At 35.8% G+C, this 16,692-nt stretch overlaps 1 protein-coding gene across 10 annotated transcripts in view; it reads right to left on the bottom strand.

The window, feature by feature from the left end:
- The window catches only part of ADAMTS6 (ADAM metallopeptidase with thrombospondin type 1 motif 6), a 333,405-nt gene that overhangs the window by 113,734 nt on the left and 202,979 nt on the right, over positions 1–16,692 (bottom strand). For 8 of the 10 annotated variants that reach the window (XR_005234665.2, XM_037982243.2, XM_037982241.2 and 5 more), the window contains one exon: positions 6,702–6,809. Coding sequence is in view for 9 of the 10 variants with exons in the window: in XM_037982243.2 (XP_037838171.2) it covers positions 6,702–6,809 (108 nt within the window). In the remaining variant the exon portion in view is untranslated. Of the gene's footprint in view, positions 1–6,701; positions 6,810–13,946; positions 14,003–16,692 lie in introns of all 10 variants that reach the window. The other 2 variants (XM_037982239.2, XM_037982240.2) reach the window with 2 other exon arrangements.

Below are 16,692 nucleotides of genomic sequence, written 5' to 3'. Positions count from 1 at the left end.
TCCTTAACTATAAAATGGAAACTAATTTTAGTTCTTGATTCCACTATGGTTTAGATTAGGACAACTTTTAAAATTAGTTCAATGCATACATACCTTCAAAAAAGTTAAAAACCTACCAAACAACTTGTTTGATTTTTATCTCTGCAGAAGTGTTCTTTTGTGTTTTGTTTTCCTCCTTTGTTATTTATAAAAAAGGATCTCTTTATAATTACGGCTACTTTTCTCCTTTGGTAGTAGTAAACATCAATGCAGTATATGATTTTAAGAGAAGAAATTTATTTAACTTAACAAAATGGCTTTAAGAAGCCCATGGAAACTTCATGTGGATCAAGTGATTTGAACGACTCTTCTAGCTGATTGCATTAATCAATATAAATTAAGAGTTTAATGTGTGTAAATCATGAGTAAAATAATTAGATTATACCAAATAAAGCAACTTGGAGTATATAAATGTTATAAGCACATAATAATGAGATTCTGAGTGTTGTGCCATCTGTTTTTATTCTTTCTTTTACCTGAAGTTACCAAACCTGTAAAAGCTCTATTTACAGAGACACAGAATTTTTTTTTACATTTTAAACTAGAAAAGTTAAATATGTAGATGCAAACAAGTTTCTAATCTTTATTTTCAAAGGTGATCCAATCTAGTGATTTTGGATTATTCCAAATAACAGTCGTGTTACTTTAGCCTAAATTATCCACATAAATCGGATAAATTTGGCCTTCTTCTTGCTAATCGGGGTATGTTTAACCACATTCATAAAGGTGAAAGAAGTTAAGCCATCATATTTTTTTTCCAAGAATAAAATCTTATATTGTTCATTATTGCTTTTCCCATTCCTTCTAAATAAAATAAATGTTTTCAACACAATCTCGAAAGATGGCATATTCCAGTCAGGCTTTAGGAGCCTTCTTTAGAAACACTATTTATTATTAAACAACATATCTTGCTATTATACTACTAAATACTATGATCTACATCAGGGGACTTCATTTAAGAAAGATACATTTTAAATCAAACAATTTAACTTTGAAAATTTGTCACATTTCCACAAAGGAAAACTTCAAGATAAATATATGCAGTATTTAAATTTTTTTTTTTTTTAGATGTGATTATGGTATATCTTGTAATAGCCAGTACTGGGTCCAGGCAGCATCTGAAATAAGAGACCTCTAAGGAAATTCTAAGATTTTGCAGGAAGTAATATTAGTGATTCAGTATAGAACATTCTTCCCAAGTCAGAAGAGCTGAGTGTTGGAGCACAGCATTATTAAAAGCCTTATCTTTCTACTGTGCAGGTGCAGGAATGCTAAAGCTACATTTCAGCCCAAATTCTAAATCAGAATTTGTCATCCCATACTATTTAAATTTCTACAGCAATTGGAAGAACTATTCTTTCTTCACTTCCTGTGTTTATAGTATGGGACCCAGTCAAAACATACTGTATTCTACCCTAAGTAAATTAAGATCTAAGGCTGCAAATGTCCTATTATATATCCAGTGCTTTAGAAGGGCATTTAATAATCCTATTCTTATCCAGCCGTATGTTTCCTATGCAAAGATACTAGGAATCAATGTCACTTACATGTAAACCCAAATGCTGGGCTATATCTCTAACTGGGGCTTGCAGAATCATTAAATCAATCTATTGGCCATAAGCCAGTATTTGAAGCCTTCTTTGTGGTCACCAACAGGGATTACAAGGATTGGGTTTTGATTATCCTTAATATCCTGTTCAGTAACAATGCCAACACTACTATCAAAGTTTTTACAATCTAAATCCTTATTTACTACTTCACCAATTATGGCATCGCTCTGATTCCTGTCCAAAGGGCTATTGCTGATGCTGTATCCAAGGAAAGTTCTCTGGCTGAAAGTTGTATTAATTGATTTGTAGGAGACTGACCCATGGACACGCAGTACCAGCACACCGTCTGGGCTCATCAAATTTCCTCCTTTGGTTAATGCTACTGTCCCTGAGCACATCCATTCAGACCATATGGTTCTTATTCAATCCTTGAATGGCTTATTCAGGCGAACATCCAATGGCTGTAATAGCGATGTCAGACCCCCCAGGACTCACGCAAAGATCAGTTTTTAATTTTTTGGCCATATTTCTTACTCCATCTGTTAAATGTGCATGGAACAGTTCCCATACTTACATGGAACATTTGTGGAACTGCGCCCCTGGGCAGGGATCCCATATCTTTTGCAGCCAGAGTTTGACGAGATCATCATGGATTCAATCCTTTGGATATGTCTATGCTATCACTTGAGCAGTATTTCTACCCCTTCCCTTTTTAAAATAGATTTATTCAGAAAACTAGGAGCAGCTTTGGTTTTATTCTCCTGGCTAGACTGTGTATAGGTTCTTTCTTATTCCTTCTGGTGAGAGTAGTTTCGAAACTCAGAGTTAAGATCAGAGGTTGTGAATATTTCATCCATTTCTCAGAGACACACAAACTCATGCTTACACCCTCTACTGCCAGCTAAGGCAGTCTGCCAAAGAATTTTCTGCCCACCATCATCTAAGGTTGGCAAATAATAACGAAAAGTATTGATGATTCTCATTAGTAATATGTAAACACCTTCCCTCTGAGGAGGCCCGCAAAAAGCTCACTGAAATATTATCTAATTCTATCCTTATAATATCTCTATGAAATATATAGAAATTGGTTGTCTCTCATTTTAGAGAGTCATTATTTTACCAGTTGTCACACAATCATATATGCTTAGCTCAATGTTCTACTGACATTGTTTTCTTATTGTGATTCCTAAAACAAGATACCATTTACAGGTAGAAAATGAAAAATCTATTTAGTATTAAAGGGTGAAATACATTGTCACCACCTAGATTAGGCTTAGTGACCCACTTGATTCCTGTGACAATGAAAAACTGCTTTTTCACTTTGCAAAATTTCTCATGTGAAGATAAAGTAAAATTAGAGTCAGTATAGAGAGGCAAAGATTTCAACTCTGAAATTAGAAAGACCTGGGCTGAAGTGTCAGCTATGCCATTAAATTACTGTGAAATTTGGAGCTAGTAAGTCTTATTTTTCTCTTCTGTAAAATGGAGTTAAAACTGTACCTACCTCATAGGTTTTTTCTTAATATTAAACAGTAGGATGATTGTAAAGCACTTAGCAATATGTGCCAGGCATAGTGTAAGTACATTTTTTTTTTTTTTTGAGACGGAATCTTGCTCTGTTGCTCAGGCTAGAGTGCAATGGAGTGCAATCTTGGCTCACTGCAACTTCTGCCTCCTGGGTTCAAATGATTCTCCGGTCTCAGTGTCCTGAGTAGCTGAGACTACAGGTGCCTACCACCACGCTCGGCTAATTTTTGTATTTTCAGTAGAGACAGGGTTTCACCATGTTGGCCAGGCTAGTCTCAAACTCCTGAATGAAGTGATCCGTCCGCCTAAGCCTCCCAAAGTGCTGGGATTGTAGGCATAAGCCACCACGCCCGGCCGTAAGTACTTCTTAAATATTCATCATCTTGGTCATTATTGTTACTGGGATGTCAATTATTTTTAGATGGCACGTATACAAACTAACCACAGAAAAGTTGACAGATTAATTGAAAATTCCACTCTAATTTTGTCACTAGCTCTTTGCAGGGCTGTTTTGCTTTGGGTCAAAATTCTGAAGTCTGGTTTACTTTCCAAATATTATAGCCCTAAGGGCAAAATCTCCATTTGGCAACAGTAAATATGCTTCCTTCTTAAGGAGAAAAAAATAACAAAAATTAACAACAAAAATTCATACAAGAGATAACATGGTCAATACAGTTAGTAAAAGATAAAAAATAAAGAAGTGTTCGGATCACATGTCTAGTTGTTTTTTATTTGTTTTTTCTTAAAAATGCAGGCTGATTTAGTTTTCTGAAAGCTTCTTCATAAGTTCAAAGTTAATGATAAGGTTATTCTGAGGGCCATCTACTACTCTATCCTTTTCCTTTCTAGGAGTCTGCATTTGTATTTTTTCATTCATTTATTCATTCTTTTTAAGACTTATTAGTGTTATTCCTAAAACTTTACCTATCTTCCAGGTCTCTGGAAAAACAACAAAGATTTGTTTTGTAGATTAGTTTTAGATAGTGATATCCACTATATTGGCCTTGTGATAGTACACTCTTACATTATGAATATAAATGACCCCTTGACATATAAATTTTGCCATACTTATAAGGTTTTTAAATAGTTTTTCATGGAGGCTATGGGTTCTTTGGAGGTATGTCAGAAGCTGACAAAGGTCCAAAGACAGGGTAAAGGGCAGGCAAGGGGCTTTTAAACCACAGCATTTCCATTTTTTCAAATGTATATATATTAGAATTCTATAGACTTCCTTTATGGATCAAAAAGTTGATGACTAACCTAGATTAAGAATTTGAATCTTTAGAAATCAAATATATTTTGCCCCATTTTATTCACTTTCTCTTGTTTGTGATCATTCTTATTTGTGCTTAGAAGTAATTATATTTGGCCAGGCGCAGTGGCTCACACCTGTAATCCTTGCACTTTGGGAGGCCGAGGTGGGCGGATTATGAGGTCAGGAGATCGAGACCAGCCTGGCCAACGTGGTGAAACCTCATCTCTACTAAAAATACAAAAATTAGCTGGGCATGGTGGTGTGTGCCTGTAATCCCAGCTACTCAGACAGGAGAATTGCTTAAACCCGGGAGGTGAAGGTTGCAGTGAGCCAAAATTGTGCCATTGCTCTCCAGCCTGGTGACAGAGCTAGACTCTGTTTAAAAAAAAAAGTAGTAGTTACATTTCCCCTCTATTTGCTTATTGAAATTTAAATTCAATTTAAATTCAATACTGTTAGCTTTAAAATTGTCTGAGAGTATTTCTAGTTATCCTTCAAATTGTAATTTCCAAGAAATATATCATCTCTACCATATATATGCACATATATGCTATAAGATATGACATTTGAGGGCCCTGCTATTAAGCACAAAGGATCGGTATTAAATATGTATTTACAGTATAATTTATTGGTGGAGCTGAGCTATTTGTTCTCAGATAGCCACTACTAGTGGTTTACTGTGGACCATGAACTTGATCACGAGAATAATAATAAAATGGTAAAGAAAGAAATAGATTCTCCCTGTGACTCTCCCTCTTTATGGTTGTGTATTTCTTCTAAGCAGAGATTGAGGTAAATTGACAAGAATTATTGGTTCCAAAATAAATATAGATTATTGTTTCAAGAATGCAATTCCTAATATTTTCTATTACTTCAGTGAAAAAAAGTAGAAGGAATTTTTGGTAGTGCATGAATTTCTTCGTATTTTTATTGGCTACTTACAATATCTAAAAAAAGATTCTAAATCCTTTTTAAATTACCCTATCAATTTATATATTTAGCATAATTTACCAACATTTCCAAACTTAGCATGGAAAAGCCATCAACATGGCACTAGGTGATGGGTCCTGAATGAAGCCGTCAGCAAGGATTAATAAACTGTGACAGCTGTCCAAAAGCTTTCATTCTTTTTTATTTAAACATCAGATTGCAAGCTGAAACTCAGTGTAATCCTTGTTGAAACTAACCCAGCTAACATGGAAGAAGTCAGAACTGAGAACAGATGACAGTGATAGTTATTACAAATTCAGTCTATAGAAATAAACTCTAGAATTTAAATTTACATAAAGAGCAATTCCTAGAAAATTTTAAGAGTAGTACACAAACTGCTACTATCTGTTTCAACAATTGTTGTTGTTGTTTCTTTTTTAGAGACAGGGTCTCTCACTTTGTTGCATAGGATGGACTCGAACTTCTAGGCTTGAGTGATCCTCCCACCCGAGCTTCCCACTTAGCTGGGACTGCAGGGGTGGGCCACTGTGCCAAGCATGTTTAAACAAGTCTTAATAATTATATTTTTGAAAACTAGATTGATGAAACAAATTATTTGCTCTAATTTCTATGGTCAATTAATTAATTAATTATTACTTTTCTACTAGTCCCTTCTCTCATACTGCAATCTAAAAGTGACTTTAAACGGGGTGTGGTGGCTCAGCCTATAGTACCAGCACTTTGGGAGGCTGAGGTGGGCAGATTGCTTGAGCCCAGGAGTTTGAGAACAGCCTGGGCAACATGGCGACACTCCGTCTCTACCCAAAAATACAAAAATTAGCTGGGCATGGTGGTATGTACCTGTAGTCCCAGCTACTTAGGAGGCTGAGGTGGGAGGATCGCTTGAGCCCCAGAGGCAGAAGTTGCAATGAGCTGAGATCACACCACTGCACAACAGCCTGAGCAACCAAATGAGACTCTGTCTCAAAAAAAAAAAAAAAAAAAAGTGACTTTAGTAATACTATAGTTATAAAGTCTACTTCTGGGTCGCATAATTTTCCGGGGAATTATTTACCAGAAAAACTAGACTATGTTATATAAGTAAACAGACTATATTACATAACAAAAAGATTGCTGTTGCATTACTTTTGGTACAAATGTAACATACATATACCAACAAAAACGTGAAACTGACATAAAAGATAGTTACCAACTGTAATTTCCTAAATAATGCATATTTCAGCTACCAAGGTATGACAATTAACCTATTGTTCTAGGAATTAATTATTTTTAAGTAGATTTTAAATGAATATATAAGACTTCCTAGTGGTTGAATATCAGCACCAGCAATTTATCACTTTTGTATGCATGTCAAACAGGTAGTAAATCATTGAGCTTACCCCTTTTTCAATATTCCCAGTTTGACACAGTGTCCCCTCAGCTGCTGGAATACTGTTGGTGACACAGCGGTTGCTTTTGCTGAGGCACCAGAGCTCTCTACACACTTCCTAGGAAAGAAGGCAAAAGCAAGTTGATCAGAAATAGAGACATGTCCAGTTCTTCCATAAAATACACTTAGAGTCACTCTGCATTACTTTCAAAAGAGACCCTAGGTACCTTTTGCTGCTGAAGCATCAGAGATGAGGATTTTGGAGGAGGTTTTTATGAAACATCTTGCAGTATCATTTAAATATTTGTCTTTATAATTCTTATTTTAGCAGATAAAGTATATCTTAGCTTTTAATATTAGTTAGGATCTTTCTACAATAGTGTACAGAAATTTCATTAATATAGATGAGTAGGGAGAAAACAATGACTATGTAGAAAGGAAATATGTGTTTATTACACTCAAAAATATATAATAATACAAACTTACCAATTACTAATAAAGAGATTCCAGAAAAATGACTTTTTAGATCTACCATAATATTCAAATGAAGACAATTTTAAAACAGGAAAATAGACCATGGAATAGATAGGAATTTAATGTAGGAATTTTTTAAATTTTGAAGTATATTTTGGAGTAATTTTTAACATTCATATATGCCTAAGTACAATCTAGCAACGTTATTTTCAGTACATCAATATAGCCTACTTCCATGAAAAAGAAACTTGGTTTTGAACAAACGCTGCTGTTTATAGAATGTTTTGGGTATGCTGTGTGGAGTTGTCTTGTTTCCTTTCTTATGATTTTCCATTATGCTACCTCAGCATAGGAAAATTACAACACTTGTTCTAATATTGACAATATAAAATAGTTTTTTGTTAATACCGTATTAACGTATCAGATTTTAAAATAAGCTGTCCAATATTATTCCTATATAAAGCATTTCAACAGCCCCTAAAAAGCTTATTTTTGAAGAAAGTACTCAAATTTTCAGTTTTTTAAATATGTAATCATCAACTAGCATCATTACCAATGTTACAAGTTTTTAATTTAAGCTAAAACAACCTAGTATAATATATATTTATAATAAAAATATGATTATCTGAAATGCAAAAGTAAACTAACATGACATTTAATCCTTTTGCTTTTATTCCTCAACTGATCTTTTAACTCTCAAAACAAGAACTCACGTTACAAACCCAATCAGAATTAAGGCAATGAAATATCAATGTCACTAGTAACTGGTCCTACAAATGGAAGTGCCCCACAGAGTATAACGAATTGAGGGGATCTCTTTGGGTTCCTCTTTAGGGTGCCTCCTACCAGGCAGAGAGGAGACATATAGCGTCTATTAAGGTTTTTTGTTTTTGTTTTTGTTTTTTGAGACAGATTCGCCGCGTCACCCAGGCTAGAGTGCAGTGTCACTGCAACCTCTGCCTCCTGGGTTCAAGCAATTCTCTTGCCTCAGTCTCCCAAGTAGCTGGGACTACAGGCGCCCGCCACCATGCCCAGCTAATATGTGTATTTTTAGTACAGACAGGGTTTCACTATGTTGGCCAGGCTGGTCTTGAACTCCTGACCTTGTGATCTGCCCCCCTTGGCCTCCCAAAGTGCTGGGATTACAGGCGTGAGCCACCGTGCCTGGTCCTATTAGGCTTTTTAATACCTAAAAATGTTTAAACTCCATTTGGAGAACTAGTGGCCTAGAGAGAGAGAAAACATTAGAAAAGAAGATCATGGGCCAGGCGCAGTGGCTCATGTCTGTATTCCCAGAATTTAGGAGGTCGAGGTGGGAAGATCGCTTGAGCCCAGGAGTTAGAGGTTGCAGTGAACTGTGATTGCACCATTGCACTCCAGCCTGGATGACAGAATGAGGCTCTGTGTCCAAAAAAAAAAAAAAAAAAAAAAAAAAAAAGGAAAAGGAAAAAGAAAGAATAAAAATAAAATAAACAACAAGAAGAATATGGTTTTTTAGTTTATATTTATTAATATTTTCTTGTAGTTTAATATTTATAAAGCAGTAGGAGTAACATTTAAGGGCTTTGAAATATTGCTCCATGTATCAAAAATCTATCCAAATTCAAGGAAAAATGTGTCCGTAAAAATAGAGAAGCATTAATAGAGATTAATATAGATTATGAAAAAATTTCAGGCTGGGCGCCGTGGCTCACGCCTGTAATCCCAGCACTCTGGGAGGCGGAGGCGGGCGGATCACGAGGTCAGAAGATCGAGACCATCCTGGCTAACAGTGAAACCCCGTCTCTACTAAAAATGCAAAAAATTAGCCAGGCGTAGTGGCAGGCGCCTGTAGCCCCAGCTACTCGGGAGGCTGAGGCCGGAGAATGGCGTGAACCCGGGAGGCGGAACTTGCAGTGAGCCGAGATCGCCACTGCACTCCAGCCTGGACAACAGAGCAAGACTCCGCCTCAACAACAACAACATTTCATCCATAGTCCTGGATGATACTCCTGATCTTTTGTGATCTTTATTAGGTTGCATTCTTACTTTAGACAAAGGTAAAAGAAGCCTGAAGGTTACTTCAGACAAAACTTAGCAATGAAAGTTCCAGTATTGAAAAGGACAATACTTACTGTATCTATCAGGAAAACACACTATTTAGTCAGGTTACAGAAACTTTATTTTCCAAAAGTGCCTTGAAAATCTCTACCCAAAGTAGCAGGTGCTTAAGATACTTTTTTCAAAACCTTAATCTCAAGATTCACAATAGAGCCCTCTTACCTTTTAGAGAATGATGCATTTTGAAAACTAGATCCCCACTTCTAATGCATTTTGTTACCTTGATGGACTCCTGGGGATTCAAATTTCGTTAACGCATTAACTTCTCAGAAATCACTGTTTAAATTATGGGAGTGGAATTATATGTTGAGGAATACTCCCAAAATGTAGAACTAGTCATGGAGAAGGCTCTGAAGAGTTTTCAGATAGCTCTAGAAATTGGAATCTCAACTTGAATAAGAAAGATACTGATGGCCAATTTAGGAATGTTTCCCAAGATTTTTTACTTTTTTTTTTTTTTAAAGGATACTCTCTTGAAAGATAAAAAGAAAATTTCATTTCATACAAAGTAAACAAGAAGTAGTTCCTGAATGAACTTGAGATCAATTTCACACTTTCAGAAATACACTTCTTTCTCTAAACTGCTAAATCCTAGAACATGGATGATATATTTGCATAGGTATGTCAGTTTCATTTGCACATGCACATTAGTTGCTGAATAAGCAGCCTAACATAGGTTCCAGGCTCTAATGAAGTTAAATGCATGCTGAAATTGTTTGCCTCTTGGGGAATTTGCATGGCAACCATCATAGTAGGCAGATTTCCCTAAATAAAATATAGGAGGTGTTGAAGTATAGTGAGAAAGAATGATTTTCTTTTTCTCTCTTTTTTTTTTTTTTTTTTTTTACTATCCACCAGCTTAGCTCTAGTTCTTTTCACATACTCATGAATCCTGATAGAAGTTAAGATTTATTAAGATTAGTTTCATAACCTCTGTGAATTAACAAATCAGCAGCTGCATGTTAGAATCCCCTTGATAATCCTAAATTTTGTTTTGGGAAGACTCTGTAGGGGAAATTCGGGTCTTTGTGCTTGCTCTTGAGTTTAAGGAAGGAGAGAGAAGTTACACACAGTCCCCACTAAAGGACATTTCCGTTATATGACACTGGAAATTTGAATTGGAATCTCTAACGTTATGGGGTCAACTTCTAATCAGTTAGGAGGAATGCCTGGCAATACAAAAGTAATAGCATTTTCCCAACGCATTCAAGAATATTTATCAAGAATCTGCTATGCACCAGGTATTATATTGGTTTTATAAAAAAATAATAATCACTTAGAATTCACAGGCGCTTCAGAGGAAAAGGTAGGTTATAGTCAGACATGTAGCCCAAATGGCACGGATTGGTATTGCTCTATGATAAAGTTTTTAATATTCTTTGACAAAAGTAGAAGGATGATGTCAATGTGAACAGGTGCTTGTTTAGTTTTGAGGTCTCACTGCAACCTCGAACTCCTGGGCTCAAGAGATCCTCCTGCTTTGGCTTTCCAAAGTGTTGGGATTACAGGTGTTAGCCACCATACCAAGCCTGGACAGTTTTTTTTTTTTCCCCACAAAAATATTTTTTTTTTATTTTAATGGACTGTCCTTATTTGTTAAGTTGTAATCTTTTTATTTTATTGGTGTTACAGTAGACTGTAAAATTCCCAAGGGCAGGGTCTGTATGCTTATGGCAGGCTTTGCAAAATGTTCCTTCCTGGCAAAATTAAGAATTGGCATCTCTATCCTTGTCTGCTAGTTTTTAGAGGGAAATTTTCCTTGCCTACAAAAGTCTAAAAGTTTCTGAATGACCCGCTGCCTAAGACTTTTTAAAAAATTTTTTATTTCAGTAACGCTTGGGGTACAAGTGGTTTTTTGTTACATGGATAAATTATATTGTGGTGAATTTTGAGATTTTAGTGCACCTCTCACCTGAGCAGTGTACACTGTACCTAATGTGTAGTTTATCTCTAGACCCCTCCCAGCCTCCCCCTTGAGTCTCTAAAGTCCATTATATCACTTTGTATGCCTCTGTATATTCATAGCTTAGCTCCCACTTATAAGTGAGAACATACAATGTTTGGTTTTCCACTCCTGTGTTACTTCACTTAGAATAATGGCCTCCAGCTCCATCCAAGGTGCCGCAAAAGATATACTTTGATCTTTTAATGGCTAAGTAGTATTCCACAAGATGTATATACCACAGTTTCTTTATCCACTTATTAGTCAATGGGCACTTAGGTTGGTTCCACATCTTTGCAATTGTGAATTGTGCTGCTATAAATATACGTGTGAAAGAGTCTTTTCCATATAATGACTTATTTTCCTTTGGGTAGATACCCAGTAGTGGGATTGCTAGATCGAATGGCAGACCTACTTTTAACTCTTTAAGGAATCTCCTTTATGTTTTCCATTGAGGTACTAATTTACATTTCCATCAGCAATGTGTAAGTGTTCCCTTTGCCTCACATCCATGCCAACATCTGTTGTTTTTTGACTTTTTAATAATGGCAATTCTTGCAGGAGTAAGGTGGTATCTCACTGTGGTTTTAATTTGCATTTCCCTGATAATTAGTGATGTTGAGCATTTTTTCCATTGCCCAACACTTGATAATCAATGTTTGTTTAGTTGTATCTGTGTGTTTTGTTTATCAGTGCTTTTAATGCCAATTTCTTCTTATATCTTGCCACTATCTTCTGAATCCAATTTCTTTCTTTTTGACATACATCCATTAGCAGTTAATTTAGTAAGGGACACTTTTTCTTATTTTTCTGAACATCTTAATTGTAGCCTCATTTTTAATGATATTTAAATTGAATATAGTAGGCTGACATTTATCTTACCTTAGCATTTGAAGGTGTTAAAATTCATTGCCATTTGACTTCTGTGGAGGCTGATGAAAAGTCACTTGTCGGTCTAACTGCTGTTTCTTCTTTATAGTCTTTTTTTTTTTGAGGCAGGGTCTCACTCTGTAGCCCAGGCTGAAGTGTAGTAGTGTGAACACCGCTCACTGCAGCCTTGACTTCCCAGGCTCAAGTGATTCTTCCACCTCATTCCCCCAAAGTAGCTGCGACTACAAGCACATGCCAACACGCTCAGCTAATTTTTGTATTTTTTGGTAGACACAGAGCTTTGCCATGTTGCTCAAGCTGGTCTTGAACTCTTGTGCTCAAGGAATCCTCCTGCCTCAGTTTCTCAAAACAGTGGGATAACAGGCATGAGCCACCGCACCGGATCTTTATAGTCTCTCTTGTTGCTTTCAATATTTTTTCTGTCTGCTTTAGGACAATTTCATCACCGTATTTTTTTTTTTGAGACAAAGTCTCGTTCTGTTGCCCAGGCTGGAGTGCAGTGTTGCCATCTTGTCTCACTGCAACCCCTGCCTCCTGGGTTCAAGTGATTCTCCTGCCTCAGCCTCCTGAGTAGCTGGGATTATAGGCACCTGCCACCACGCCTGGCTAATTTTTGTATTTTTAGTAGAGACGGGGTTTCACCATGTTGACCAAGCTGGTCTTAAGCTCCTGACCTCAAGTGATCCGCCTGCCTTGGCCTCCCAAAGTACTAGGATTACAGGCGTGAGTCACTCTGCCTGGGCTTCATTACTGTATCTAAGTGTTCTTTTTTATTTATCTACTTGAGATTCATGCTCTAATTTCTATGTCTTTCTTTGATTCTAAAAAACTATTAGTTATTATCTCTTTTAATGTGTATCTTTCCTATTTTTTCTTCTAAAGCTCCTATTCAACTTGCATTAGACCTTCTCATTTCAATCACCTATTTCTTAACCTGTCTTCGATATTTCCATATCTTTTTGTCTTGGGTCATTAATTTTCCTAACCTGTCAACTTCATGGTGGATTGTTTCCTTGTGTTGTATTTTTGTATTCAAGCTTATCTTCAGTGAACATTACTTTTTCTTTGTGTATTCTGTGCCTCTTGAATTGCAGAAGTGCATCTTCATTTATTTCTATCACACATCCCAAGGTTTTCACTGAATCAATTTGTCATGTTGATTTATTTGATCAGCACCATGTAGGCTGTATACGGTTTTACTTTCTTCTTATGTGAGGCACAAGCCTGGGGCTTCAGTTTCTTATGGGTGCCATTTTTTGCCTTATGAAAGCATTTGCACAGTTAAATCTCTGCTGGCATTTGTTCCCAGCATCCCAATCAGCTGATCCTTTGCAGCCTTAACCTCTGTGGTTTGTAATGCTTCCTTCTTAGAGACATTGGCTTTGGAGGGCATTTGCCTCCAATAGAGACCACTTTCATAAAAATTAAGAATTGGATCCAGACTTTAGCTTTATCAATCATCTTTTAAACTATAACACAAATGATACAAACGATGTGTATCTTCACAGTTTCTTCATCTGCCCTCATGGCTGCAATAGAAAGCTTAGTGTTTTAGAAATAAAGCCACTAAGTAAACCACCATGTCCAATTAAAAAAAGACCTTTCTGTAGGCCTAAGAGTCTTTAATGCTATCGACTATTTCTTTAAATATGAGAAAGCTTGCCTGATAACTTCAAATCATTAATATTCTAGGAAACAATCACACATGAAAAAAACAAGGCTCATGCATTATATTGGCATCATTCCTCAGTTGTTCCTATGTCCCTTCTTATCACATGTTGTAGCTAAATGAACTAAATTTAGTTGAGTTTATTAGTTTTATTTTATCTAGCATTTTTGTTTTCATACCTGAAGGAATGATTGTGTTTACTGTTTGTCCTGTTGTTGAAACTGGAACTATTTTCCTGCAGTTTAGAAAGTCAATTTTATAAATGACTGGGGAAAAAAATGTGCAGGTCAACCTAGAAAAGAAGTCAGTTCAATCAATGCGTAAAAGCTAGAGGCAGCAGATTTCAGTTCTATAGAATAATCTTCCAAAAGTCAGAGTGAACCATGATGAACTATAAAACTGAATCCCTATCACTGTAGCTACTTCAGCACATATTTCATGATCACTTAGCAGGGATGTTGTAGGCAGGAATAAAAGAAAGGAACTGATTTTTTTTCAGGGTATACTATCAACTAGTATGCCAGGCATATTCATATTTGTGTCTCATTTATTCATCATGGTAATCTCTTTAGAAAATGTGAGAAACTTTAGGTTCAGAAAAATTTAGCAATTTGTTTCAATTCTAACTAGATATAGATTTGAATCAGCTCTGCTCGATAATCAGTGTCCAAGATAATCACCACACACCTAAGCTACTTTCCCATTTCTCTTAAATGTAATAGAACTGAATAATGGCACTGGCCAATTAAGGCTGATTAGTAATGGTTTGCTTTTGTATTCCAATAAAATATAAAACCTCACTAAACTTAATACCCTCCTATTTTTTAACTTTGATTTTAACGGCCAATATCTCCAAATTATAACTATTATGTACTAATTTATAACATATTCACTCAGTATATGAGTTTAGGAGTCAACTTATGCATTATTACTACTGGGACTTCTAAATGTAATATCAACACTTCTGTGTGGATTTTAAAAAGATACGGTTAACATATTTCACAAAAGTGTTTCATGGTCTTCCAAGAAACAAGACATTTAAAAATACTCCTACTTATTTAATATTTTATTATCAATTCACAGATTTTCGGTTTACTTGAGTTTTGAAATGAACAACACTATTTGCAAATATTAATAATAATTTAAAATATTAACAAATATAAGTGGATAATAAAAGTATATTTAGAAAACAGAGTTTTATAGTAATCATCTAATGTAAAATAACTTACCTGATACGCAGAAAATAACCTTGTAAAGAACTAAACCAGGGCTTTTTTGATAATACCATGATTATTTCACAAAGACTCTTTATAATTTCTAAAAAATGTTAGAATTAACTTTTCTAATGTTTTCATTATTTTTAAGAAACTATATATGTTAAAGCAGACTAAAAAATGGGAAGAGAAACTCTTCTATTTACCGAGGAAAATTAAAATTAGCAGCTTACACAAGGGGAGGAGGTGACATCATAAAAGTACAAAATCATTTTATAATTATTATGTCATTAAGGAAAGCAGTATGTGAAGAGAAAATGGTGTCTTTATTGTGTCTGCAAAAAAGAGTCAAACTCCATAAAATATTTGACAAGATTTATTCTAGGTCAAATATGAGTCATCAATGGCCCATGACAGGGCCCCAGGAGATCCTAAGAACATATGCCCAAGGTGGTCAGGCTACAGCTTGGTTTTATATGTTTAAAGGGGTGGGGAATTCCAGGTCATAGGTGGAGCAAAAGATTTTCTGATTGGCAATTGGTTCAAAGAGTTATTATCTAAAGACCTGGAATCAATAGAAGAGAATGTCTGGGTTAGGATAAGGAATTGTGAAAACCAAGGTTCGTATTATGCAGATGAAGCCTCCAGGTAAGCAGGCTTCCAAGAAAGAATAGTTTGTAAATGTTTCTTATTAGACTTAAAAAGGTTAATTCTCTGCTGGATCAGGGAAAAGACCTGGAAAGGGAAGGGGATTCTCTGCAGAACGTGGATTCTCCCCACACGGGACAGCTCTACAGGGCCACTTCAACATATGCCAAATAAATAGATTTTAGGGTAAAATTCTTCCATTTTTTTCAGGGCCTGCTATCCGTCATGTGATGCTATATGAGAGTCAGGTTGGAATTTGGTATCTTATTGCTACAAAGAGTCTGTTTCATCAATCTTAAGATCTCTGTTTTAATGATAATGTTGGTCAGTTGTGCCTTCCAAAGAGAGGACGGTATAATGAGGTATGTCGGACCCCACCTTCCCATCGTGGCCTCAACTAGATTTTCAGGTTTACTTTGGAATAACCTTGGCCAAGAAGGAAGGCAGGGGTATATCAGCTGGTTGAGGAGCTTAGGATTTTATTGTTGGTTTACAGTTGCTGGCTGGCTTTAAAATTTTTTAAAAAATAAACTTTAAAGAATAAAAAAGAGACATGCGCACACTTTCGGCCCTTGGGAAACTCTAAATTCTATGCATGTTGGGTCCTTAATTCTAAATATGAAACATCCTCTTTGTCCACATTAGCCTATCAGTAACACCTCTCAACAGCTGCTTGCAATAAAGGATCCTGAAGGTAAAGAGGGAAAAGCAAAGCCCTAAAGGTCAGGAAGGAGCATCAGTGCTTAGAAAGGTTACTTATCATTTGATCACACAAAGGAAAATTGAAAACCAACATATGGTGACCTTATGGCCTAGTTCCAGGTGTTTAGTAGCGAACTGAAGAAAGAGGATAATGTACCCTTATTTTTGCCTTAAATAGTTTAATCCTGCTATGTTACGGGTAATGAGAAATTTAAGTGCAACAGATCTCAGAAAGGCAAAAAAACAAAAATTAAACTAAAAAAAACCCCTTAATCCACAAATCCCGTTTATATAACTAATCACCAACTTAAAAGTATTCAAAACTGACTAAATGGTTAAAAAAAAAAAAAAGAAAAGTAAG

This window comes from Chlorocebus sabaeus, chromosome 4 (genome assembly GCF_047675955.1).
Source record: "Chlorocebus sabaeus isolate Y175 chromosome 4, mChlSab1.0.hap1, whole genome shotgun sequence".
NCBI classification, from domain to species: Eukaryota; Metazoa; Chordata; class Mammalia; order Primates; family Cercopithecidae; genus Chlorocebus; species Chlorocebus sabaeus.
This window is presented reverse-complemented; position numbering and strand designations above follow the sequence as displayed.